The sequence below is a fragment of the Colius striatus genome, chromosome 1 (genome assembly GCF_028858725.1).
Source record: "Colius striatus isolate bColStr4 chromosome 1, bColStr4.1.hap1, whole genome shotgun sequence".
NCBI lineage: Eukaryota > Metazoa > Chordata > Aves > Coliiformes > Coliidae > Colius > Colius striatus.
In genome coordinates, this window is record NC_084759.1 from 20,987,244 (window position 1) to 21,015,168 (window position 27,925).

General features: G+C 48.7%; 2 protein-coding genes across 2 annotated transcripts in view; both read right to left on the reverse strand.

The window, feature by feature from the left end:
• Positions 1-2,070: 2,070 nt before the first annotated feature.
• On the reverse strand, positions 2,071-5,313 carry CDX2 (caudal type homeobox 2). The gene is made up of 3 exons (XM_062020430.1): positions 4,809-5,313; positions 2,569-2,714; positions 2,071-2,238 (listed from the first exon to the last, which is right to left on the reverse strand). Exons 1-3 carry the CDS (start codon positions 5,311-5,313, stop codon positions 2,071-2,073), a joined length of 819 nt encoding a protein of 272 aa, XP_061876414.1.
• Positions 5,314-15,770: 10,457 nt separating this feature from the next.
• Positions 15,771-27,925, reverse strand: part of FLT3 (fms related receptor tyrosine kinase 3) — a 42,899-nt gene continuing 30,744 nt past the window's right edge. Inside the window, exons 11-24 of the mRNA XM_062020431.1 lie at positions 27,010-27,118; positions 25,281-25,459; positions 23,816-23,928; positions 23,587-23,719; positions 23,393-23,497; positions 22,651-22,761; positions 20,641-20,794; positions 20,161-20,291; positions 19,674-19,798; positions 19,188-19,310; positions 18,444-18,555; positions 18,262-18,361; positions 16,842-16,947; positions 15,771-15,905 (exon numbers count right to left, since the gene is read on the reverse strand). Coding sequence (XP_061876415.1) covers positions 15,771-15,905; positions 16,842-16,947; positions 18,262-18,361; positions 18,444-18,555; positions 19,188-19,310; positions 19,674-19,798; positions 20,161-20,291; positions 20,641-20,794; positions 22,651-22,761; positions 23,393-23,497; positions 23,587-23,719; positions 23,816-23,928; positions 25,281-25,459; positions 27,010-27,118 — 1,736 coding nt within the window. The remainder of the gene's footprint in view (positions 15,906-16,841; positions 16,948-18,261; positions 18,362-18,443; positions 18,556-19,187; positions 19,311-19,673; positions 19,799-20,160; positions 20,292-20,640; positions 20,795-22,650; positions 22,762-23,392; positions 23,498-23,586; positions 23,720-23,815; positions 23,929-25,280; positions 25,460-27,009; positions 27,119-27,925) is intronic.

The window sequence follows — 27,925 nt, forward strand, 5'->3', positions numbered from 1 at the left end:
GGTGTCACGGGGCATCCTCGAAGGGACGGCACCACCCGGGGCATGGCCGCTGCCCCCCAAGAGTCCTCGTGCCCTCTTGGGGAGAGCACAGAGGAAGGAGTGGGTCATGGTGCCTTGCAAAACCCTTTTAACATGGCCATCCCTGGTGTAATTGCTGTCATCTGATTTAAGGCTGGTGCTGCAGAGACAAGCCCCTCAGCATGGGCACTGCTCAGCTTTAAGTGTCCTCAGGGAAGCAGCTCATCCAGAAAGATCCAAGGACTTTTTAGAGATAAAGACGGATGGATCTGCTTCCTGCCTCTCTCTGGTCCAGAGCAAACCATGGACACTGGACTCAGCAGGACGTGGTGTGTGCCAAGCCCATGTGCAACGAGCATAACTGTCTGGGTGCTGTGCCCATGTCTCCCAGCCAGACCCACGTCACAGACTGAGCATGAGAGAGAAAATCAACCAGGTTCACTGCACTAGAGGTGCTACCTTCCACCATGATCTCCCCCCATGTGCAAGAGCCCTGGAGCAGGTTTGCACAGCCACATGTCTGCCATCAGTCAGACAGCACACAGCCTCTGATCCAGCAAGCCATGAAGCTAAACACAGGCAAAAATCAGCACCAAGGTTCTGGGGCTGGTGATCACCATTTCCCCAAGTTCTCCCAGGCAGAGAGAGATACCTTGTCTGTGGGGCTAGGCCTTGGTAAATCCTCCCCATGCAGTCCTGTAGGTCCTGCTGGCATTTGGCTTCAGTTTTCAGGGGGAAAAATAAAAAGATGAGAAAAGGGTCAGCAATGAAAAAACCCAAAGTGCCCTGGAGAAGCAAATGGAATATCTTAAATAAATGTAATGAGAACAACAGAATAACATGGGGCCAAATGCTGGGCAAGTCAGAAACCTGCAGAATGTGCTTGGGGCTAGACAGTGCTCCCATCCTTGCTGAGACCCAGGCCCATGCAAGCTGCTTCCACGCTCATCCCTGGGCACCGGCTGGCTGCAGTGAGGCTGCCCCAGCCCATCCACATGGCCTCACTTCTCAGCAGGATTATATCCTGGCTGTAAGAAGTACACACAGCAAACAGCCAGGGCAACCTGGCCAGATCAGATGGAATTTTCTTGTTTTCATCTCTGTCTAGGTGAGTCATTGTCGTGCTCGCCGCCATCTAGTCAGCATGGATAAGTGGGCTGCAGCCGGTACAAGGTAGGCTCTGGTACAGCACAGGGCTCTTCTGAGCTTTTCTGCTCCTGGTGGGGCTGTGATGAAGCCTACATACAGCCCATAAAACCAAGAAGACTTTGGAAAACTAACTGGAACAAATCTCCAAACAAGCCAGAAACTGTAAGGAGGTGAGAAACAGCACATAATGTAACTGATGGGACTTGGCATGCAAGCACAAGGCTCCTCTCTCTAGCATAACAGGACACCTTTTTCAGAGAAGACTTGATACTTCCAATTTCTCTGAACTGTGGCTAATAAATCTGGCTGGATGACTATCAGCACCGGATTTATGGGCTCTTTTACAAGTGTCTAACATTAGGCAATTCACTTCTGAACGTTTAAACAGCGCCTTATCTTGTCTGCTCTGGCCCTTAGGGCAGCATGAAGGTTTTGCATACTCACAGTTACAAGAAGAAAATGAAATAAAATATATATTTTTTTAAAAAAATGTGCTTTAATTTTTTTGTTTGTTTGTTTGTTTTCCTGTTAAAATTCATCGTTAGCCCAACAACATTTCCAAAGTCTTTCGACCGATCCCTGAGATACACAGGGGGTGGACTGGCAGGCAGTGTCCCCTTTTTATCTAACCAACTCTAGGGTAAAAAAACCCCACCCGAACATAATAATAATAATATTAATAAAGCAGCGGCCACGCTTCCCCCGCACGACGAGACACATACACTGTACATCTGTACACACGGCCGGCCCCGCGGGGCGGTGTAGTGCATTGGCCAGGGGGCCGCTCCCACCGGGCCCCCGCAATCTCCCCCGTTCCATGGCGTTCCGTTCCCACCTGCCCCGGCCCGGCCCGGCCCCGCCGCGGCCTCCGGCAGTCCCTGCGCCGCGGTGCCCCGGCCGCTGTCACTGGGGGGCGGCGGGGCCCAGCCCGGTGGCGGCCGCCCCCGCCGCAGGAGCCTGCAGCGGGGCGCCGGGGCTCAGGGGCTCCGCGCCACCCGGCTGCGCCTGCTGCAGCTTCTTCTTGTTGATCTTCCTCTCCTTTGCCCGCCTGTTCTGGAACCAGATTTTCACCTGCCGGGGCGGGGAGGGGGAAAAGAGGGGAGTGAAGAAGGGGGTTCCCAGAGGACATATCCCTCCCGAGGGGGGTGCGCATCGGGAGCGCATCCCTGCCTAGCGCGTCTCGACCCCTGCGCATCTCATCCCCAGGCATCACGGCCCCCACACATCCCTATCCACAGGCATCCGATCCCTCACCCATTCCGGCCTCGGCGTATCCTGGTCCCCAAGCATCACGGCCCCCACACATCCCTATCCTCAGACATCCGTACCCTCACGCATCCTGGCCCCCGCACATCCCGGCCACAGGTGTCGGATGTGGGGAACACCACTCGTAGGACAGACCTGCCTCTCCGACAGCCCCAGGTTGGAGGCCAGCTCCGCTTTCCTCCTAATGGTGATGTAGCGGCTGTAGTGAAACTCCTTCTCCAGCTCCAGGCGCTGGTGATCGGTGTACACGACGCGGTATTTGTCTTTCGTCCTGGTTTTAACTGCGGAGAACAGAGTCGGGATAATTAAAGACGAGGCCAAGGGCTCGGGTGGAGCGCGGCTCTGCGCCCTGCAGGGCGAGCAGGATCAGGCCTCCCCGGCTCCCTGCTCGCCTCTCCCCGCCTGAGGCTTTACTGAACGCGGGGAACAGAGAAGAGACGAGCAGTTCCGCAATGCCCAGGGGACACGGTGCAGAACGCCCAGGCACGCCCGCTGTAAGGGGCTGCCAGCCCCGGTCCCGCAGCACGCCCGCGCATTGCGCTTGAGACGCCTTCATTGTGCACTTGCTTTCGGTTTTGTTTTGCCTCCCCTTCCGAGAAGAAGCTTTTTACAAAGAGAAGGGAAAAGAGGAAAGAAAGAAAGAAAAGCCTTGTTCGGGGCACGTGGGCTTCGTTTCTAACCGAGAAACACGTATCTAAGGGCTGAGAATCAAGAGCGGCCATCGGAGGGACCTCGGGCCCCGGCGAGGCTCCAGCCTGGCTCTCCCCATTTCTCTCCCAGCGTCGTGGCAACGATCAAAGCGACTACTCGGAGACTCTGGAAGTGCGACGTGCAACTTTAGTGCCACAAAAAACACCCCAAAACCCAAAGTCAACGAAAGAAGGAGGCGGTTGGCAGCGAGCAGCCGGCCAGCGTGCATCCCGCAGCCGCTGATCTCCCTTCTCCCGAGGGTTTCTGGTTTAACTGGTTGTGTCCCCGGCCCTCCTGTTCCCCGGGGAGCCGAGGCGGGGAGTCTGCCCCTAAGGTGCATAATGGCTAGTAGGCTGACTTTGTTCAGGTAAACTCTCTGCAAACCACAACAAAAGCACCCTGTAAAGATACAAGCCTGATCAGAGAAAACTCCCCAGAGCCAGTGAATAGGGAACACAGTTCCAAACAATGCAGGACAAGGAGATCTTATCAAAGAAAAACCCTTCTCAAAGCCTTAATGACAGCCACATTCTGTTTGAATTACCACTACTGAACAAATGGCGGCAGGCGCTTTCATCCCCCCAGCCCCGCACATTAACATAAACACTGGCTCCAAAGGCAGAATTTGAATGGAGACAACGAATCGGCCACCACCGCACAAGCCCAAACTGTGGGAACACCGCGGGCTGCTGTGGGAAGTGCGACGGCCCTGGGAGAGTTCCACTGCCATCGCCACCCGGGGCGTAGCTGGTGCCAGCGGCCGGCACCGGGCCTTCCCCCGAGGCGCGGCAGCCGCGGGCACGGCCGGGACCCCCATCTCGCACCGCCGGGGAGCCCCGCCGGCCCTGCCGGCCGTCAGGCGAGCCGGAGGATGAGAGGGGAATGCAGAAGTCGTTATTTACTGCTAGGCTTCGTCTAGTGTATATAAATACTAAAAAAAAACCAACAAAAAGACCAAAAATTATAAAGGAAAAAGAGGAGACAAGAGTGGTAGAGGGCATACGTCAAAGCGGGGGGTCGCACATCTCCCCTAGCAGATGTAGGGGGCTGGAAAATAAAGAGAGGGTCTGCGTGGTGTTAACATCACAAGGGAGCGCGGCGCCGGCCGCGGCCTGCCCCGTCCTGCCCGCCGCGGCCCGGGGACCAGGGGGGTGTGGGAATGGGGGAGGAGGGGGGGCACGCCCTCGCACCTCCCGACTGGCCGCACCGGGGGTCGGCGGGCAGCTGCGGCCGCCGCTCGGCCGGCCCGACCGCGCGGAGCGCTTAATGAAGGGCAGGCGCCCAGTGACTCAGAAACAAATGCGGAGCGACATCGGCCGATGATTTATATGACTATAATTGGTTATAAAAATCTTCTAAGTGGCTATAAGCGGACGAGCGGAGCAGCAGGAGGAAGAGCGAGCGTCTCCTCGGGATCGCGGGCCATTGCGCCCTGCTCCGCCGGAGCGCGGAGCCGCTCCTGCTGCTGCCGGGGCCGTGCCCAGCGGGGCGGACAGGCCGTCGGCCGGGCCCGGCAGCCCCCGTCTTTCCGAGGACCGGCCCTCCGTGCCTTCTGTTTCGGCGCGCTTCTCTCCTCGCCGCCGCGTTGACCGGCGCACGGCGACCTCGGGAGCCGGTGGTGCCCCGGGGGAGCGGCCGGCGCGGCAGCCTCCCGCCCGCCCGCCTCTCCCCCGACCTGTGCTTACCCTGGCTGCTGCTGAGCGGGGGCTGCGCCGGCTTCCTCATCCACTCGCAGAGGCCGCGCCGCTGCCCGCCGGGCGAGAGCGGCTCGGGGGCGGGGGCGGCGGTGTTGGCGGCGTTGAGGGGCTGCATGACCCCGGCGGAGCAGTGGGGCGCGGGGCCGGCGTGGTGGTGGGCGTGCGGGTGGTGGTGGTGGTGATGGTGGTAGTCGGCTGGGCTGTAGGCCATGGCAGTGGCGGGGGAGCCGCCGTTGAGGCCGTGGACGGCGCCGGCAGCCGGCGGCGCCCCTTGGCCGTAGGCGCCCCAGTCGTCGCGGAGCGGGGCAGCGTAGGGCGCAGGCCAGGCCGGGCCGGGGGACTGGGCGCTGTCGAGGTTGACATGGTAGCCGCCGTAGTCCGCGTACTGCGGGGCGCCCACGAAGTTCTGCGCCGCCAGGTTGAGCCCCCCCGAGTGCCGCACCGGGCCGGGGTACATGGGCCCGTCCTTCTCCAGGAGGTAGCTCACGTACATGCTGGCGGGGCCCCGGTGGCGGCTCTCCGCATGCTGCTCGGGGCTCTCGCAGCGGCGCGCCTGCACTGCTGCCTGGGGACGGGCTGCCCGGGGCGGGGAGGGGGCAGGCGGAGGGGCCGCGGCCCCGCGCTGCGCTCCGCGCTCCGCGCTCCCGGCTCCCGGTCCGAATCCAATGGCCGGCAGCACTTACATGATTAACGATTGTTTACAAGGCTCTATTAGTAATGGCCCAGACACACCAAAGGCAGGTGACGTGGAGAGGCGCTGGGTATATAGCTACTACCCCTAAAAGACGATTTGCATTTAAAAAGATAAGGAGAGGGCAGCGACCTGATCACAGCTAAATATTCAAGCCTTTATTGTTTAAGAGCTTCCTCCTTCCATTGCAACCTGGTGCACTTTAACCTCCAATCACAGGTTCAAAGGATGAAATCAAGAGACTTGCAAAAGACAGAGAGGGAGATCTAAGGGCGAGGGTGGGAATATGGGAGCCGTGTATCGTGGCCGATCTGTGGGCAGCACTTTAACCAGCTCTTCTCCACCAGCTTGGGTATTGGGACGAAGGGGTGGAGGAGAAGGGAATTTTAATTAAAAATCCACAAAGCTATTCTGTCGTGGTTGTTTTAAGCAACTACAAACTCCACTGCAACGGCCTACTGTTTTTTCTAACGTGCTTTCCACCCGCTCCCACTCAGTCACGGGCGATGAAGAAGAGGTAAGAGGAGAAATTCTCACCCCCCCATCCCACCCCGCCCCCGCCATCCTCTGAGGGTGCTGCCTCTTTCCCCCGGCGTGTGTACCAGGTTCGAGGAGAGGCGCTGCCCACCGTCCCAGCCTAGGCCCTGGTGCCTGGACGGGAAGGGGGATGGGAGTGCCTTTGCCTAAAACACCTTCATAGCTTACGCTGGAGCGAGGCCGCGGGGCCGAGAATCTCATGGGGTGACCCACACACCTCTGTCCGGAGCCCGCTACCCGTGAGGTAATTACCTCGCTGTAGCGCGGCCGAGCCCACGGGGAACACGGCGACCTGCCCCACCCTCCACGCACACTCGCTTTTTCCCATCCCGGCGCCTTGCAAAGCCTCTGGCAGTGGTGGCCGTGGCAGGGCGGCTCCCGGGAGAGATGCAGCCGGCTCCCCCGGCCGAGTCAGCCCCCTTTGAAGAGGCGGCCCCCTCTCAACTTCCCCTCGCCGCTTTTATGCTTTACCTTTTCACCCTGAGCGGGGACAATGCCAGACAACGTTTGCATATTCGCATCTTTTCCCATGACACAACGAGGAAACCTTTCACCCGCTGAGAAAAAAAAATGGATGGGGAGCGTTCCCCAGTTTTCCCAGCACCGGAGCAGTCCTTGCTGATTCTCCCGGGAGCTAGGGACGGGTGCAGATGGGTCTACCGGGGCTCTCCCACGGACACGCGTGTCCTGGGGCTTCCTTGAGGAGATCCGGGTGCCCATGTCCCAGGGGTATTTTTCCTCCTCCACGGGTGACTGCTCTGCAGGCCGAGGAGTGTCCCTCCCGCGGTGGCGGAGACGGGGTGTTTTGCAGCTGAGGGCGGATTTCAGCTCTGCAGAGACCAATATCCCGATCCGCATTCCCTAACAATCTCCCTCTTAGCAGGCTTCCACTGGGCCCTTTGGTGCCGAGCGTGGGTCTGTCGCATGGAGCCACGCTTTAACACGAGTGGATTCTGCGGTTTCTGTGATTCTGTAACGCTCCCAAAGGATCAGGGAGGGTCCCATGTCAGCGGCCCTATGCGACCGGGGCGTTCAAAGGGGGAAGGACGGAGCATCGCTCCTGGGGATGGGTCCACAGGTGGTTCTGTCGGAGCCGTCGTGGGTACCCTGTCTGAGAGGAACAGGGTACCTCTACGCAGCTTCACACAGATGGTAATGCAATGCCTGCGCCCACACCGGCACTTGTCGTTGGCGAACAGACTTTGACGGCCGCGGTTGCAACCTTACGTTAACAGCAGAACAGCAGGGATGCGGGGACGCCTGCCAGCAGCCTTCTTTGGAGGGGATTTCTCTCTCTGTTGCCCATTCCCACCATCACGCCTTATCCCCGCCCCGCCGGTGGGGTAACGGGGAGAGGAAACGGGGCTCGCAGTCCTCAGCGCTCTCTGAGAGGAAGACTGAAATGTAACTCTGGAAGAGACATACTGCGCCCCTTCAGTGTAATCGCCTGTCTCGATAAGCACCGACACAGTCGATCTATGCGGATGTGAATTTGATGATGCCATAAACGGAGGAAGGGGCCGTTAAAGTGACAAAACCGACCGTATTGTATTAAAACTCACCGAAACCCCTGATAAATCCCAAAGCAGCTCGCTTGGGTGTCTAAGACGGCGAAGGGAGAAGCATCCCGAAAAAATAACCCACGGACAGGGTTTGCCGGTCCGGGCCGAAGGCCTGTCCGCACCACTGGGCACGGCCCCTCCGCAACCCCCTGGCAGGCAGGTGCCAGCACTTTGGGGTGAGTCCTGACGACAGCCCGGGAGGGGTGTCTGTGGGCCACCGGCTGAGGGGACGAATGAAAGCCCCGGGGCTCCGGCGGAGTAGCAGGACAGGGCTCCGAGGAGGCATCGAGCGCGTCCAGCCTCTCAGCGAGCACGTCGCTCCGCTCTCCCCCGTCCCGGTTCTGCTTTTGCCAGTCGGACAGTGATCTCAGCTGCCTCCCGAGCACGGAAAGGACTGAGGAGACGGGGCCCTGCCAGTTGTTGCACTTCCCGGGGGGCGACGAGGGAGAACGAAGCGCATAGTTTCCACGGAGGGATGCTCTGAAGCATCCCTCGCCGTCGCAGAGCTGCTCCCCGCTCCCGTGCTGTCACAGCGACTTGCTGGGCTGCTGGAGTGAGGGACACTCTGCCCACAGGACCATCTATTCTTTAAATAAGAGTGATTCTGAGCCCCGCACACCCCGAACCTGCGTGTCTAGGGGCTTTCCGGGCTTCCTTTCGTTGCGACTGAAGCAGGATTTGTCCCCACAACGATAGCTCGCTCCCTAGCTGTTTTGGGTTGGGGAAAAGGAAGATTTTTCTCAACTGAGTTTCCCCTCTTTTCTCCCTGTAGTCCTGGAAGAACAGATCAAGGCAGGAGGTGTCCCGGACCGGTTCCGCAGCTGCCTCCATTTTGGGGCTTTCTGTCGGCTCTGGTTCAGACCCGCAGCCCTGGGAGAGGAGCGGGGACCCCGGCATCAGACCCCGATACCCGATCTCTCCCACTTTCTTTCCTTCGTTTTCTTTTCCTGTTTTGTTAGATCCTAAGAGGTGAAATGCTACCACACGTCTCTCAAGCTGACCAGTGCGTGCCCGGGGCCACCGTTTGCAAGGAGATGTACATATATTATTATTATTATTTAAAAGGTATTTATTTATTTTCCCCTCTCCATGCTGTTCCCCGTACTTTCACCAAAGAGCTGTTTCAGGCAGCCAGAATGCCTTCCTTCTTCAGCCCCAGATTTACTTCTTGAGCTGAAATAATTATTTCCGAGGGGATATGCCTGCCCCAGGGGGAAACATGTTTAGCGGCATGATTGCGTGAGACAAAGAGCCACTACCCGTTGCTGTCCGTTGAAGGGCTCTCGGCCGTCCGTGACCGAGTCTGGAGCAGACACCTCACTTTGGAACCGGCACTCATCGTCGCCTCGGGCGGAACTGAAGAGTAACAGTGCGGGCACACAGCCCAGGGATCCCAGTCCCGGGCCAGAGACCTTCCCGTAAGTCCCGGGAAAGATCGAGTGTGGAGCAACCCCCTCGATCCTACTCCACTGACGGCTCACACTTGCCGGAACTCTTGCGGGGATGCCAATTTGTCACCTTCTTTAATTTTTTAACAGTTTTGGGATTTAAATAATTATTTTTTCATGTCACTTTAGAGAAGCTCGGGGTGGGAGGGGATCCTTCCCTCTTCCCCCACCCTAACTACACGGAACAGGGAGCTTTGTTTGCAAGGTTAGGAAAAAAAAAAAAGAGACGCAAAAAAGAGAAAAGTCTGCCGAAAAGCCCTTTAGTGGCCGAGGGGAGAAGAAGAGAAGGAGGAATCGTGTGTTAGTCCGACCTGTGGAATTTATGACTCCCCCTAAGCACAGACATGATAAGGACTTAGAAAACATCTTGGATCTTTTCAAGCCGGCAGCCCCCGAGGCTTTGATGTAGATTACTTTGCAGAATAACCCAATACTTTTATCGTGGAGTTGATACTCGGCTTGTTTAAGCGCATGCCTTTAGGAGAGGGTTGGATGCTAAACGCTCGCGTTGCTGGGAAGGAACCAGAGACGGACGGGTGTTGGTGGAGGCGGTGGCACTTTGTGTGGGACTGGGGCACCATTGCTCTGTCAAGCCCTGGCCCCGCCGCCCCGCACCGGACCCCGCTGTCCCGGCCAGCCCTACCTCTTCGCACAGGTGCTGCCGCGCCTGAGCTCACGTCGCCTCGGCTCCCCTTCGGGAAACAGAAAAAGGGACAGAAAAAAAGGGAAAACCAATCCTACCAAATTATTCACTAGAGGCTACGCGCAGCCACAGGCCGGCGGAGGTGGGGTGGAGTGTGTGTGATGTCCCAGTTGCCCAGGTCCACTGGCCAGGCCCTCTTGGAGAGACACTCAGTGTGTCCGGGGGGGAGCAAAGTCTGATTCCAGTCGCGCTCCCGCTCCTTGTTTACACGGGCTGGGCATTACTGTGTTTACTTGGAAGTCTCTGGCACACTGCGGCCGGAGCCTCCCGAGGCTCCTCTGCTGACCGGTGAAATCCTGCTACCTCGGGATTTGATTATTTTTTAAAATAAATTATTCAAAAATACAATATTTTATTTGAATGTCGAGGGGAAGGTAAGAGGCAGTGCAGGAGCGCACGCCTCTGCCGCCCGCCGGCACGTCCCGCCCGGGAAGGGCCGGGGGCCGATCCGGTCCCGGGATCCGCGAGTCACCCGGCAGCGCGCACACCTGCGGGGCGGCCCCTACCACGCGGCCCCGGCGGCGCTCCCACTCCCACTCCCGGGAAGGGGGCCTGGGGCTCGGCTGTCAGCACTCCCTGGCCCCTGAAGTCACCCCCTGGCCCTCCTATGGACACTTCCCGGAGCATGCAGGGCCGCTGTTACTTTCCCCCCCGCTCTCAGCCTCAGCCCTGAGGCGGGCATGCAGTAGAAGCGAGGCACAGGCGGTCCGGGCTGGGGTGCTGCCTGCTCCTCCAGCCCTCAGCCAGAACCACCCTGCTCCTGGGGACGCTGCAATTCCTGCTGCCAGCTGGCGGGACGGTGCAACTAACTTGCATGTTGGCTCCCACGCCAAGTGAAACATCAAATTCCAGCTGCAAAATGGTTTGTACACATTTACCACCAGCGAGTCCCCAGGGCTATCCCTTCCACGCCCCAGGAGCAATATAAAGGCCAATGTCCTAATTGCCTTCCTCACTGATTCATTTCCCACATCTCCCAGCTCTGAAAGGTAACCTTGGTGGGGAGGTGACACACACTCCGTGTCCTCCCACACGTCTCAGCAGCATTGGTCTTGCTGATTTATACCTCCCTCCAGGACCTTCCATGGCAAGAGGCCGTGGGGTGGCTGCCCCATACCATCACCTCTCTCAGCCCATGTTTCATGGCAGGCACAATTCAGCAGAGCTGTACAGTCAGCAAAGGCATGGGGTGACTGTGGCCCACCTAGACCATTGATTGTTTGTGAGGTCAAAGGTTTCAGAGACCTTAACTATTACACATCCGTACAGGGGCTAATCGTGGTGTTTTGTGGATCATACTTTGTGCTAAGTTGTGTGGGAATCTGAGACAGGCAGGTGTCAAGTGCTTCCTTGGCTTGGCAGTGAGTAGTCTGAGGCTCCCACATGGGAGCCTCTTTATTCTGGGGCTATAAGAAGGCAAGTGAAAACTTGTATTCCTCTATGGGCAAACCTGTTCCATCCAAACCAAACCAAAGTTCAGTCCTTTTAGCTCCAAGAAGGAACTGCTGCCCATCTGTTACCCACCACCTCCCATTTGCTGCCAGCTGTTTTCTTCTAGTTTCCAACCGAGGAGCCTCACCCGATTTTGTTCTGATCTGAAAAGAGCTCAATGTCCTGATCCAAAAGGAGTTGAAAGGTAGGGCCGAGTCCAGGTGTCAGGGCCAGGCTTCTGCCTGTGGCCCACACTGCCATCCTCTGGCCGCTCGCTTCGCTGCTCAGCTCCCGGGGAGCAGCGCCGGCTCTGGCTTTAGCTCCACAACCCCTCCGTACCCAGGACACCCCAGATGCAGGAGACTTTTCCGAAGGAGATCCCAATCCACATCAGCTAAATAGTCACTTCTGCAGAAGAAATATGGTGGAAAGTAGAGCTAGGCACCACCCTTATTTTTAGGATCTGAAGCCTCCAACCCACTTCAGAGGATGGGGATATCATGACACTGGTGGGACTTGGAGGACTGTCATTAGAAGTAACTTCTGGAATGACACTGGTGTCTCCACAGCATGTGGCATGGATAGAGGGCAACCCTAGTGCAGCTGGGAAGAGGTATCTCAGGGCACATAGGAGCAGCCACAGTTAAGATCCAAAGCTTAGTTAGCTGTGATACAAAGGATCATGAGTAGTTGTAGGCACCATATGGCAGGAGTGAGTCACTGCCAGGATCTCCTGTCGATTTTCATTCCAACTAAGCAGTATATAAACAAACTGAATCCCACTCTAATATTTATGCCTCTCTGTGGAGGTGGCCACAGGAGCACCACCACTTTTCCACCTCTCTCCAGGACACGGGTCTTCAACATTCCTTCTTAGCTGAGATCTGATCCAGGCTGTACCCAAAGACACCTACATTTCTGCTATGAGTGTTGTTCTGTCATTTTGACAGCACAGCCTTAATTTTAATGTGGCAGTGACCTGTAAGGCAGGATGCCAGACCCAAACAACCTCCCTGGTCATCTCCTGCCCAAGAAGCATGATCAAGTCTGGCCTAGGTATCAGACAGTCTGGCTGGAAATCTCCTTCCGCACCACACCACAGCATTGGGATGCTCATACAGAGTGAGAAGAAGCTAGGCTTAGTTCCCACCTCTTTCTGAAGTGATTTGTGGTCTCCTCAGCTACATATTTGGATTGGTATTCTTGTGACTTTTTTTAAAAAAAGGGTTTGCTTTGCATGGCCTAATTAATTAGCCCTTGATGGGAAGGGGAGGAGGCAGCAGCTCATGAGCACAGCAGCACATTTAGCTGGGAAAAGGAGCCCTGTGCCACTGTGTGCTTGATCTAGTTCTGATTCTGTGAGAAGAGGGCTGGGATCTTGTGTGCCACGGGGAATGCCCTATCCAGTCATCTCCAGACTGCTTTGATTTCTGCACCTCCACAATATTTTTTCATCAGAAGTTTAACCTCTTAAAAAATAATCTGCCTGCAAATAGTTCTGTAGCAAATATGACCTCGGATTTCTTCATCTCATTTTGCAGGTGCCTCCATGAACACATGGACTGAAAGCCACTGCTAGCCTGCATAACAGAGTCACTTCTGCTTTCCTCTTCTGATTCAACACACCATTAACCTCAACTTCTCCCAGAGACACCTCAGAAAGCCCATCCCAGGTATCCCAAATCAGAGGATGAGACATGTTAAAGAACATCCAGTTTCACTTGAACTGGACAGAGAAATGTGTCTCATTTCTTTTTTGTCTGCTGCCTGTGACATACTGGCACCGATGTCTGGGAGAACTCACCGAGGTGGGCTGACTAGTTTGCACTCATACTCGGCTCACCTTGTCAGGGCTACGGGGATTGGCTGAGAACTCCCTTTGCTCGGCACCATCATCTCCAGTCTTGCTCTCCCTTCTGCTAAGCATCGGGCCCGGCTTCTTGTCCCCTCCGCCCTCACTCCAGCACCAGCCTGCCCGCGAGCTGCGGAAAGCGCAGCGCGGTGCCCGAGCTCCATCTAGTGCCGGTCCCGGAAGCGGGACGGGTACCGCAGCCTCCCAGGGCATCTTCCCGAGAGCATCCACCCCTCCGGAGCCATCCATCCCCTGAAACATCCACCCACCCGGAGCCACCCATCCCCCCGGCGGCATCCATCCTCGTGGGAACTTCCGTCCTCCCGGGAGCATCCATCCTCCCGGGGTATCCGGCAGGGAGCTCTCCTCAAGAGCCAGCTGCAGGGTGTGCTTTGTCAGGGAAAAGGGAAAGAAAATCAGGGCTGATTCCTCAATGCATGGTGTCTTTTGGTTTGGGTTGTTAATTATTTCTTGTTCTTTCTCTTACTGCTCCAAGGGAGAGCATCACGTCCTTTGCAATTCAGCACTTTCAACTGACCTCAACCTCTTCTGCTCCTTCTCATTTACTACAGGGCAATTTACACTTTCTCTAGAGAACCTACTCCTGGAGGCACAGATGAGGGGTCCAGACCCTAATGAGAAAAAATCTGGACATTTTCCTTGAAGAATCATGAAATAGCTCCTTAAACAGCACTGGCTGTGGCTTTGCACAAACTTTGGGAATGGACCAGCACTTTGCCAAGTTGTGTTGGGAACATCTTGGAAAGGAAATATCTTCCTAACAGATTTTTCACTGAATACCTCCTGAAGCTTAGTGTCATCCCTCTCTGCTTCGTGGAGAGGCAGATGCAGAACAGTCCATGCACAGAAGGCTCTTTCTGCTGATTGTAGTTCCTCACAGAGTGCTGTGTTGCTTGAGCTGCTCTTGACATGTGCATGAAGAGGAGTTTGAGTTAGCTCCAAGGTTCCCTATTTGCCTTTACATTCCCAAGTCATAGCTCAGTAGCGCTGATGGGGCCAGATGACCTCTGACCACTCTTTTTTTTTAATCTTGTGGAAAAAACATGTAACACAACTCCCTGACATGTTTTAAAGCACATGGGATTCCCATCTGCTTCTCTGTGAGCCAAGTTCACATCTGCTTAGCTTCCAGGGCCAACTAGGCTTGGATACAACCAGTTCTGCGTTAAGCTCCTCTAACTCTGAAGGCTGAACAATTTTGTCTGCATGAGACACTTGACTCCCTCTTTCCAGCTGATGCAGACTGTGTGTGAACAGTGCTGAACACTGATATCTTGTTGATGAAAACTTTGAAATTATGTTATGAATATGTTAAAAGTCATAAATATTTTTCCAAAAAAGGCAATGTTAAAGTTTTATTTCTCTCTTTGTATTTCAACACTATTCTTCAGTGGTTTATATCTGATTAAAAAAATCAATGATTCCTTGCTAATTCAACAATGTTAACAAAAATATACAAATCTTAATTGCTGCATTACAGCATCAATTACTTTCAGACAGTGTTAGTAAAGAGCAGCTCAGTTTGTGTGATAGCATATTTTATCTGAACAGTTAATTCAGTTATAACACTTGCCAAGGCAAATCCTAACTGCAGTTAGCAACTTGTAAAAACTATTAACCAGCATATTCTCATTTTGATTCACTGTGATGTACGCAAATGTATCCCATTAGTCATTATGAAAGCATTTACAAATCCCTAAACCTCATCATGACAATAAAATGTCTTTTTATCTACATTTAAAACACATCAAGCCTCCGGGTAATGTCCTGAGAGTCTGGGAGAAAGTTAAAGAGATGTACTCTCAATTTATTGCAGCAGGGTCTTTACACCTTGTCTGACTTCTGGGAACTGGGAGTGATGATATTATGCTCCTAGATTGCTACAGAAGATAAATTCTGTAAAACTAAATATTCCTATTTGATATCAAAACACATAAAGCCCAACTAATGGAATTAGCTATAATCTAGTTGAAGTGAGACTTCCAGCTGGAGATTGACACCTGGATAATGTAGACAGTGGAGGCAGAAAGTTTTCTCCAAATATCATTCCTCTCATTTGTTTTAATACTTATTTTAGGTAAAAAGGAATCACTCACTGTAAGTGCCTCATTCTCAATCCGAGCACCTAAAGTTCAGTGAAATGTACTCACCTGAACTGGACACCTGTGAGGAACTTCACAGCAATTGAGACATTCAGGGGAAGACATACACACTTAAATTTACAGTTCCTTGTAAAGCAAGGCTGATATTTTAAATTGTGGACCCCTAAAGTTGGCTACTCCAATGGCCTTTTTTTCCAACACTCACTGACATCTGGAGATGAAGATGTGAGTAACACTTCTGGAAATCACACCAGTTCTCTTTAGATGCATGGTCCGTGCTTGTAAATATTGATTTTAAAAAAAGGTGGATTTCGTGGTGTTTGCTTGCCCTGTAGCAAGACCAATCTGAATTCAATGCATTGATGAGACACTATTTACATGAAGCCAGGAAAAGAGATACCCAGTTGTAGAGACCATTGCTTCTGTCTTGCAATAGATGTGTTTGATGAGTTCAGAGATATAAACTGTGTGTTCTCCTCAAAGTAACGTGAATATAGACTGGCCCATATGAAATGTGAATAGAGCAGCTGTTGGTAACATTTCCTTAATAAAACACTTATGCTACCCCAAGTTTATGAACTGAGATCAAATTCATAACCCAGGTTATTTTTCAACCTGAGAATCTTCCTGCTGGAGCACAGTCGAGGGTAGCAGAGATTCCTCATTCCTGCTTATACATGGTTTAGATTTGATGCTGGAATTGTGTGGAGAAACATTTTTCTTCATATTCTGGTAAACCTAGAATTGGGAAGAGGAAATGAAAGATATATTCTGTTATTATTTATTGTACTTAGAACGCTGCTTTTCTCCGTTTGAAGCAGGCCCTGGTAAGGTACAGCCTATCTCCTCTTGAGGAAGGACTCTACTCATATCTGTTCATTGCTTCCTTCTAAATCCACAGGATCTTATCCAGCCAAAAAGAGCTGGATTGAGGAAGGACACTGGACTGCAAAAAAAGACTTTTTTTTTTTTTCTAGGTACAGTGCTTTGAAGTTGCTTATTAGTTTGACCCTATGCTCTGCAGGTTCTGAAAGGCTCACAGCCTGAAGAGAGGCTCAAGGCTGCAAAGACAAGAGTCATTCATAGCTCCTCACATCTCAAAAGGTTCACAAGGACACTGTGCTGGGAAATAGTGTCTGTCTCAGAGTGGATACCCTGCTAGGAACTGGTAGTTTAGAAAGGAGTTGCTTATCCTCCCAAAGGAAGAGATCACAGTCAGTAAGAATGGAACATGACTTCCTCTGATACTGCTCATTATTTTGACCTTTGAGAATGACATAGGGCCCTCTATCCATGAGGACGTGGCAGCACACACCTATGGTGGCCCCTCATGAGATCTCTGTCAGGTGGCCTGGGCTCAGGTCCCTCCCATGGCAGCTATCAGCACCACGAAAGCCAACTGCACTGGCTCCTGCACAAGGGAAGCGAATTCCTGTAACACAAGCTGAGAGATTTCAGCTTTCCTGAGTCCTGTTGTAGGCAGTGGGAGGAAAGAAGTGCTCATCAAGGAGGTCAGGATTCCTTCTGATGACACTCTTGCATAGATCCATGGGCAGTGTATCTGCCACACAGTGGTGCATCAGAAACCAGAAGACTCTTTCTCAGCTCATTATGATCTATGTGGCTAAACAAAAACCAAATCAATGCATTTTTCTTCTTTCTGTGTTTACTTACTGCTCCTTCTGCCTCAGCCAGCTGAGAGGCAAGAGAGGAAACCAGCCAAGAAAAAGAGGGTCTTTTTCTGGAGTCAAGGGCCCAACAGGACTGCATCAGGTGGTAGCTGCAGAAGGAAAGAGGTGGTACAGAAAATATGTCAGCTGCTGGACTCTTGTTAAGTGACTACATGGAAGGGCTGAATTTGGATGGGAATCATGGGGCACCAGAGTGATTCTATAACAAGTGGCCAGATCTGGCACGTTGCATTAGAGGAAAAGGTATAGAAATGTAAGGACAAATGTGAACTGAAGAACATGACTTTACCAGAGTCCTTAATAAAATCTTCCTCTAAGAACTGGGGACAGGATTTTACCCTGGCTGGCACTTACTGGCATGGGAACCTTGTTTTCCAGTTTCCACACACAAAATGCTAAGATAATTTCTGTCTGTCCCTGAGACTGAACCTGCTCCTAGTGGCCTTTGTAGTCTTAAGAACACTTCTCACAGCAAGTCTTTGTTATCTAATTTGACATCACAAAAATATTTCTGAAGTTTAAATTCCACCTTAGAGATTTTGCAGTTTCACCAAGGATCAGTGCTGTGCCTATGTGCCCAAGCCCCTTTCAAGCTTAGCAGGTCAGTTGGTTCCCTGATATTTATAAGCCCCATAACAGTCTTTCATGGGTCAATCTGATAGATTCACATGTACTTTTAATGCCATTAAAATCTTTATATGGAGAAGGTGAGAACAATGTAGAGTCACAGCAAGACACTGAGACCCTAGACCACCTATGAAATGTCTGCCAGGAGAGTCTGGATAATCCAAAGCCCTTCCCTTTCCTCCTTGCTCTACATTTCATAGGTGTCCATCACCTTATCTTTTCTTGTCCCCTGGCATCTACTTCTAGGCAGAGTCCACCCAGACCCAGAAGTACAAGTTGAAAATCATGTGCCAAGAGGACAGGAAGAGCTCCCAATGACTTTTCCTTAGCAGGGTTTTCCTCTAAGTGGATCCCTAGCCTCTCAGAACTGAACTGAATATGCTCAAGCTCAATTCAAACAAAAAAACAAAACAAGATTTAGTTAATATCCAAAATAGATAAGGTATAATATAGCTTTTGTGAAAAGGGGAAGGGAAGGGAAGGGAAGGGAAGGGAAGGGAAGGGAAGGGAAGGGAAGGGAAGGGAAAGAGACAATTAAGTAAAGACATAAATTAGTCCTTTCAAACACTCACAAGCTTTAGTGTTGATCACTTCTGCTTTAGGAAAAAACCTGCAGGATCAAGCAGCCTTTTTGAGAGTTAGAGGAAGATCTCACCTTTCACTTTTTTTTTTTTTTGTGTGGCAAGGTGCAGTGTACAATAAATAAAAGGTTATATAAACTACGACCTACTAATTACAAATTCCCATGCTGTGCATCTCTCAGGAAATACACTTACACATCTTTGGTAGCGTAATACGGTGGGTCCATTTTAAATCCACTTTCTATCAATTTGTAGAAGTTTGTATCAACCTGAATACCAGGGTAGGGATTCACACCTGTGGAAAATATTGGGGAGTACCTGTTAACTCAAAGTTGTCAAAACCAAGTAGTGCTCTTTTGTTGCATTACAGGACATACCCAAAGAGAATATTTCCCATAGTAATATTCCGTAAGACCAGACATCACTCTTCATTGTGTATGTCCTCTCGAATAAGCTTTCAGGAGCCATCCATTTAACTGGCAAACGAGCCTGTACAGACAGGGGGAAAGGTGGTTGGGTCATGCTACGACACAGGTTTTCCAGATGATTCACTGTAGTTCTCACTGCTTGATAAGCATCAGTTCATGTTTGCAAGGTGAAAAGCTGGGCGTCTTTTAGTAACGCCTTTACATTTCCTTTAAAGCAAGAAATAGGAGCCACTTTTGAGGAGACAATTCATCTAATCCATAGCAGATGACTATTTAAGGAGGAGATGAGCTCAGCCCTGGAAGAATATTCTTTCCTCCTCTGACTTTCAGAGTAAGTAGCTTAGATTGAGATGTCCACTCTGTGCTTCTTCATTTAGCTAGAGGACTCACACGTGCTATTGTTGCTGTGCTAGTATTGTCCATAACAGAAAATAATTCCCAGTACTTTCCACAACAGATTTCAGTGTGATTTAGAAGGATATGGGTACCATCTCATTTACAGTGCTAGCTTGACTAGGTTGATTATAAGCTAAGAATCTGAACTTGTCAAGGGTGGGAAAAAGTGAGATTTCTGCACTGTCTTTGCAGGTATCTACAAAGCTAACAAGGAATTTGAAAATGAAAAGCCTCACTTTCTTTGTTACTTATCATTCTTACAATAGTATGAAAACCAGAGAGCACTCATGAACTTACATTGCCCCTGACAACATAGTTGGAGTCATTCACTACATCTCTAGCAAGGCCAAAGTCACATATTTTCACCACTTTTCCATGGGTCACTAGTACATTCCGGGCAGCGAGGTCTCTGTGAATGCACTTAGAAGGAAAGGAAAGGTTAGTGCTCTGCAGCATTTAATTTCAGAAGGGGATAATTCCCTTGTCTCACACAGAGCTCTCTGAATTGCTGCCTTTTTCCACTGAAATAGTTTGGAGAATGAGTAAGCTGGACTGTCCCCAGTTGCTTGTTTTAAGGGACATGACTAGAGCTAACATAAGTGTGCAGCCACTCCTTACTGAGGGACACGTCCAATATTGCATTCCAGTCTTTGCCATAAAGCTGGGGAAAGAGGTATAGCTCAAGCCTGCCACGGTGTGGCTCTCTTTCTCAGTCTGTCTTTTATAACCTCACATATTTTTGCCATCTTTTCTATCTCCACAGTTTGTTACCCTCCATCATACCGATTTGGACTCAAGAAACTCCATTCCTTTGGCAACTTGATAAGAGAAGTAAAGAAGGTCTTCAAAAGTGAGCACATTAAAATTCTCCTCTTCATCTATCTGTCTGTTTGCATCCTTAATTTCATCTGTAAAAAATAACAAGGAGTATGAGTTTTCCATGGGCTTCCTCACTCTGGTTAATTCTACTGACTGTTGCAGAGATTTTCATGTGCTGCTACCAAGAACATTATCACAAAGAGCACCCTCCTTTTGCATCCTTGACTCAGACACAAAATAAAGGATATATGTGCAACATGACCAGAAGCACAAGTCTCTGTTCTTAAGTGTTGTTGAATTTTTCTCTGGCACAATTTCTGCCAGGAGGAAAGGGAGACATATGATAGAAAGGGGCCTCCAGTGTCACTGAATCTAGTCTAGTTACATTAATAATATTTAAAAAAAGCAATAATAAAGGTATTAGTAGGGCTAAAAGCAATTAATCTCTTACTTTCCTCTGAATACAGCACAATCCCATTTGATCCAGATATTACATTCATGTTTTGACTTCTTTGTGTGATTTCAAATTCATCCTCTCCATGCAGAGCTGTGTTCATACCATACTTCAGGTGAGTTCCCTTCCTGGAGTGAGTGGCACATTTTCAATGGTTACACACAGTGAATCACATAATCTCCTACACATAAACTGCTTTATGGTGAAAAAGCATGATCATTTATTGCTATTAAAAATCTGGCTACAGACATGAGCTTCTCAAAACTGGAAAGAGAAACAAGAGATTGCTTGTCTTTTGCAGTCCAGTGACAAGACCATCAGAAAGAGAATCAAATTTCAAGGCATTGCTTATTAAAGTGTGTGAAGACACATTCTCAAGAATTCCAGGATTTCACCAGTTTACAGTACAGCTGAGAATGCAGCTTAAAAAGAGACAGTGGCTTTGTAGAGTGTTAAACTCTATACCAAATGCTTTACCTGGAATTTTGGTCCAAATGGACATTGTGATAAAAGTTGAAGTTGTGCTGCTTAAAAATATCCATCAGTGTCCAGTGAAACTTTTCTCTCTTGCTTCTTAAGTAGTTCAGAAGGTCACCATAGCAACAGTATTCAAATATCAAGTAGATTGGTCCTGAAATAGTGGGAAATGTAAATGTCTCCTGCTATCTATAGCACTCTCCCCATTAAAGCTCTAATGATGCCTCATTTTCTCCCAGGAGTAATCTGCATTAAACATCCCAAGCATCTTCCCTTCCTGGGCAGATAAGTTGTGCTGATGGGCAGGTAATGCTTACTGACCGTAATTACTGACTCTAATGTTTTTTTGAAAGTCTGCTAGCTGATTCTTCCTTGTGGTGCATCTCCCAATGCGGATTGCAAATCCCTATGAAGGCACGAACACTCTTCCCCATACCAATGGCACTGGGGAGGACAGGCTATGAAGATGCAACATATTGTCAAAACCATACATGGTTCAAACAAAAAATGACCTCTGCTAATTATATTGATGGTACAAATTAGTATCATTTAACCTACACCCTTTCAGTTATCGGCATTCCCTTTATGCTCTAGAAACATCCTTCATGAAAGCCAAGTGTGTTTTCTGAGAGGACCTATACGAGGCAAAGACCTTACAAGGGTGTGAGTTTGAGTAGAGCACTGGTCAGGACACTTTCTCAAGAACAAAAAATTCCTCAAATTCCTGACAAAGCAGGCTCTGAGGATAGGCATGGCTAGCCAATAGTAGCAGAATGAATGCCCCAAGGGAAGCTTGGGCTGGTCACATACCACCCTTGCAAAGTCTTATACTGGCATCACTACTTCTGGCTCAGAAAGACTGAACAAGAATTTGTGGATATTTCTGCCAGAAGGGCCCTGACAAGCAAGGTAGAGCACACTAGAAAAAGTCCCTCAGAGATGGATATGAAAGACTTGAGAACCACATAAATCTTCTGAATACAGCATTTGGGTAAGGCTGGAAGTGCCCCTGCCCTACATGGCCAGACTAAGCAGTTCTTCCCTACAGCTCTCCTGCCTACACCATCACATCTCGAGGAAAATTTAGAAGGCAGTATCAGCCTGTATAGTTTCAAATCATCTAAAGCCACCAACAAACTATTTCTTTCCTCTTATGCCTCCAACATCTTTGCACGATGCTATCGCTATTGATGCAAACTGGAGAAACAAGAGTTAACTGCTGTCTTTGATCTTTCTGACTTAACAAATATCTGTGTCAGAAAATCTGCCATTTTTTTCAGTAGCAGGTACTAATTCATGATGTGGATAGACCCCTGCCCTTTCCCCATAGTGATCTGTTCTTTCACCTCTCTCCACTAGCTCCTGTTCACTGGCTGGCCAGTGAGAGAATTTTTGGGACAGGAATATTCATGTACGTTGCCTCAATGATATTCCAAGTCATACAATAATTAATTATTGATGTCTTGTCACTTTCATCTTAGCCTACCTTTGCTTAGTTCTTTCCATCTTGTTGTTTCTTCATTACTCACTTCTTTCTCCACCACTGCCCCCTCACAGCTCTTTTTCAGTTTATTTTCTTTCCTGTCTAGCCTGAGGTAATTTCCTCATTTCTTTCTACAATGTCACTGTTCAGTGAGCAATGTGATTTTTAAAACAGAAAAGATATTATTTTACATGAATAGAATCATGTAAATACAAAAGTACTTTACACACAGTAAATTTTGCCTTTTCACTTGGTAATCTGGGCTGTATCAGTGCCATCACCACTGAAACAGAAAAAACTCTTCTATAGAAGGGCTGTATATCACTTCACGCAAGTGCAATTAGAAAGGACTCATGTTTGTACAGATATTTGGCCTTAACTTCACTTTCACTTAATCTCCAACTTATTTTGGGACAATGCAAAATAGCAAAATTGCTTGGGCAAAACCAGGATTTTTGATACTTCTGTTTGGAAGTCCTTGTTAGTCTGGAGGTTTTAGTTGGCACTTTTCCACAATTGCAAGTTACCTGACACAGTACAAGCTCCCAGTAGGTTCACGATATTTTCATGGCTTCCAATGTGAGTCATCATTTTCAGCTCAGACATCAGAGCATCTTTTTCTGAAGTATCAGGTTTTTCTGTAAAAGTAATAAAACAGGTTTGCAAATCTCCAGAAAGGAAATAAAAATGTAAATGGTTGTGATGCTTTGTCTCATAGAATCACAGAATAGTAGAGTTGGAAGGGACCTTTAGAGATCATCTAGTCCAATCCCTATGCAGAGGCAGGTTCACCTAGAGCAGGTCGCATGGGAACATATCCAGGTGGGTCCTGAAGACCTCCAAGGAAGGAGACTCCACAACCCCTCTGGGCAGCCTGTGCCAGGATTCCCTCACCCTCACAGTGAAATAGTTTTTTCTGAAATGAATGTCTTCATTTCAAATTAATTGAAACTGTCAGTATATTTGGGAACATCTTAAAAAATTGTTATATGGTATAAAAAGATTTTGCCAAAGGTGGAAACTATATGTGTGTGTGAGTGTGAATCCTTTGACTGTTTGGGAAAGCAGTCATAAAATGTTCACATTTGTCATTTTTGGGGTGGCAAAAAATGACAGCAATGCATTAAGGTGTTCACAAGCACAAGTACAATTGGAAAGAAGTGCTAAGAGAAAAAAACAATCTGAACAGCCATATGGCAAGCAATCAGTTGCAATCCAATAGCTAAGAATACAAAGCTGCTTGTGAAAGGCACCCAGAGTTTATTGTACCTTTTAGCATTTTGACTGCGACCTGGACTGAATCTCCTGCGCTGCTAATTCCATAAGCTGTCGCATTCATCACTTTCCCAAAAGCCCCAGAACCAAGGACCTGTCCTACAAGAAACAATACGCCAATATTATTTGCAACTGGCACAGCACAGGCTACTAGTCCAACATTGTGATTTGCCTTGTGGTCTGCTCACCAAATTCCAGATTTTCCCTGGGAAATTCCCACTTGAGATCATATTCGAATTCTCGGAAGTCGATGTAGATGTACTCATTGTCCAGTGGGCCTACCATCTGTATCATTTTCAACTGGCTTTCATATCTAAATTGCTTTAGGAGAAACAAAAATAGTGGAATAAGCCTTAGAGAAGCAGCAGTAGCCTGGTAGGAACACAAGAAGGGGCAGATGTTTATGTTTGTCTTTACCTTTTTGCATTTATAAAAAATGAACACAAACAAAAAAGTGATCAATAGGATGAAAAATCCAACAGACACATAGAATGCAGCATTGTCCGGGGGGGAAGAAACAGCTCCTGCAACTTTAAGAGATACATATTACTACCCACTCAATCAGAGCTTGTGTGTACAGCTAAAGGTTCTAGAAGAAACCCACAATGGCTTTGTCGGTTCTGCCGGTTTGCAGCCGTCTCATGCCTGAGCCTCCCCTGCAAGGGGAATGAGATGGAGCCACAGGAGCTATATAGGAGAGGTTTAGTGCTGGGCAATTCTGACACCTGTTCTCATTTTTTTAAAAAAAACCAAAAGCTGCACCAATTAATAAATCTAAGAGCACAGATGAGTTGGTGTGATCTATGGATTGGACTTTGTCAGCATAAACAGAAATCAGCAATTGCTCTTCTTATTGCATCTTATCTCCCTGTGCTTTCCCCAGGCTAGACCATATGATAAAGGCACCAGTGATTAGGTAAGTGTTACATGAGACCTGTCCTCATACTGTGGTAGTTTCTAAGAGCATAAGTATTGTACTTGCTTTCTTTTGTAATCTCAACATAAATGCACAAACTCTATCAGTGGTCACAGCTTTTGTTAGCTGTAGTCAAAATCATCAAACAGCTTGCTTGCCCATGACAAAAGAAATCTCTGTACTGCAGATATGTAGTATTTCAAAACATGTTTCAAAACGCTTCCCAGGTGCCACAATGTGTTCCCTGTAACGGAAATATTTCTCTCTGTAGGATGGCTATATATAAAGTGCTTGGGCAAATAATAATATTGACTCCCTTGTTCAATGAAGAAAGACTCTCTCAAGTGTCCTACAATAAAAGAGAGCACAGAGTGGTTTCCAAACTAGGGCTTAGCTTTTTACCACCTGGCTATAGCAGCTTAAGAAGGTCTCCTCCCTGTACTTCCTCCTGCTTCCTAAACAGGGTCTATTTCTTGAGTGTGTCTGTTGGCTCAGTCATGCTCATGCTTGGGCACACCATGACCTCCATGGTGTGAGGAGACATCCCATGGGCTTTTCTGCAAGCACCTCAGAGACTTTCAGGAGAGGAACAACAGCCAACACTTTCCACCAGCTACCAAAGTGGCTTCAGCTCTTCCCAAAGCTGATGCCTCCACGTTCCAGGTAGGGTTTACCAAGAAGAAATAAAAAAGCAGACCCAAACATTGCCATGGCACCATCCTGCATCTCCTATGCATGTGAAATTTCTGCTTATTTCAGTGAGGGAGGCCCCTGCTTTGGGACCAGAGGAAAGAGACCTGTGTCTCCTATTCACTCATTGCTTCCCACACAATATACACACAGCACTTGCGTTTTATCTGCAATGCCATTGCATGGTCAGCAATTTAGCCTGATAAAAGATACTGGATGTTCTACAATGACAGCTTTAATTTTGAAAACCTGTGCTAAAGCACTATCTTATAGTACCTGACAGGTTAATGAAACTCTTTTTGCAGGTTGAACCAGCAGAATTGTTTGCACAGCATTCCACAGAGAAAGTTGTTGTTGTCTCCTTTACATCTAAAGCACTGCTTGAAATCCATGACCACAGAGATCTCCTCTCTGGCAAGAAGTTGTGAATACCCTCAGTGATTTCTTCTGTACAGCTGAAAAGGAAGTAGACCAGTTGTGATTTTTTGGCTTTTTCCAGGTCATTTTCCAGGCAATTAGGTGGGATGCTTCAAAACATCTTACAATTGTGTTGGAAAGGAAGGAAGGAGACAGAGAGATAGATGGGCTTGTTTTTCAGTTGTCACTGTTAGAGTGAGGTTTCTCAGCAGTTGTAAGCTTTATTTTTTGGTGATAGACATGGTAAGGTCAGTGGGGGATGAACTGGGCTCCTGGCCTCCTATGTTGGGCTCTCTCCCATCCTGCCTTGGCAGCACATCTGCACCCCCTGACCTTTAGGACCTCCACCAGCTTCACAGCTGATGTGACTCCCATTATCACATCTATTCCCACTGGTTTCACCTTTACCTTAAACACTTTAATCACTGAGAAACTCCAAATCAACTGGTGCTAAAACAATAAATATAAAACAAACCCACAGTAAAAGTTCAAGCTCCATTCTCTGAAGGTATAAAATTTCAGGTTTCTGTCACTCAAGAAGTAGAGCAACCACCCTGTATTAAGGATTTATTTAAGACTTGATAGGTAGAAAAGGGGAACTTTTTACTTGAGGGAAAGGAAGCCCACACAGAGATAATTTTTACTTTTAGGTTTTTTATCATTTATCAGCTTACTGCCTAATTTACTGTCCACATAAATGAATTAAGAAGTTAATAAAATCTATGCAGCTTTACATGTAGTACTAGCTTCTATATGTGAAAGTTCCCAAGAAAGGAAACCTCATAGCATTTTCTTTCCAGAAAGCTCTTTTAAGGAGTATTTTGAACTCACTAGCTGGATGTTTTCTTTCTTCCTCCACGTCTGCACAAAGAGATTGATGTTAGAAAGCCTTTACAGAAGTATGGATGAGAAAATGGTCTCAATATTTTTTTTATCTAGTTAAAATACTTAAGAGTTTTATCCACTATCTTCCAAAAGATAATTTGACTCAGTGCTCTTCTGCACCGTGGGATTATTAAGTTTTTAGCACATCTAAAATAAAAACTGCAGAGGTCATAAACCAGCTTAAAGCTGTTTCAGCATCTCTTGACATTTTAGGGTCTGACTCACTGCCCTAAATAAATAGAGGAAATGGAAACACTCTCACTAACTTTACTGGAAGCACTTTCACTGACTTTACTGGCCTTAGTAGAAGGTCACCGATAACAGCTGTCTTAAACCAAAGCTTAACCAATTAATCAAGCCCATATTAACCAATGCATTCCCTGAATGCCTGTGAAGTTTGACAGGAGTAATGTACATTGGACTTTGTAACTACCTAAGTCCTGATATAAATCCAGGTAGGTTTATTTCAGCGTAATCCGGCCTGAGATAAACCTCTTTATAGACTTCATATGATGCCAATAAAGAAATAGAGAACATTTCTAGAGTTGGTGATCTGGCTTCCCTGGAGTGGGCCACCATGTCCCCTGTACAAACAGTCAAGGATCCATTTTACATTCAGCTTCTTACAGGCCAGTCTTCGCTTAACCCAGACTGGCTCAGGTATGGTCTTTAAAATGAATCATAAAGAGGGGAAATTATTTACTTGGATGAGTTCAGTTTGGGACAGTTTCTCCAAACCCAGGATGAGGCAGGGTAACTTTCAGCGATGCAGGAGATTTGCTTGAACAACTGCATTGTTACTTCAGGCCTTCCTGCAACAAGATAACACAAGACAACTCCTGTCAGGACATTCGTGACCAAAAACTGTACGTTTATGTGGCAATGCTACATCTGCTGAGACCAAGATCAGCTTCTGTGTTTTCAAAATAACCACCCCACATGCCACTGTGAAAGATGGGTGCAGCCCTCAGTTTTCCTTCCTCCAGTCCCACACCTCAGTTCTATGGGACAATAGTGTGGGCAAGGCAAGGGGAGCAGACACTTCTCTGTACAGGCACAGCCAAACCAAAACTGTGGCAGAGACAAAATTAGAAGTCTTGGCTTCTGCTTTTCTGACTTAGAGCGAACATTTGGCTCTAAGACACTCCTGACAGATCTGAGTGTCCAGCTCATATGAAATGTGCACAGAGGACTCCCTTATAAATAATACATAACAAATAATGATCCCTAACCTAGAGCAAAGGGAAGTTGCTGCAGTCATGTAGGAGAACTAAGATAACTGAGAGCACTGGCAAGACTATGCGCTATTTGTGAGCAGGGACATGGCAAGCAGTGCAGTCCTAACATATGTGTCACACACCAAAGGGTCTCCAGACTAACTGCATTAACTCACGAATGGCATTAGGAAAAAAATTACAAATACACCATAGAAAGCTAACATCTAATGAAAGTAAGTATCTCCTCTCAATGTGCACCTCATGGTCTCTACAGCAGTCACACATGTTCTGTAGAGTTAGAATACAGCCTCTGTCTTTTACAGAGCTCCAAGGACTTGTGGTTTTCTTAAGAAGTATTAATTCTCTCAGTATATGACTAATTGCTCATATTCTGTCCTCTCT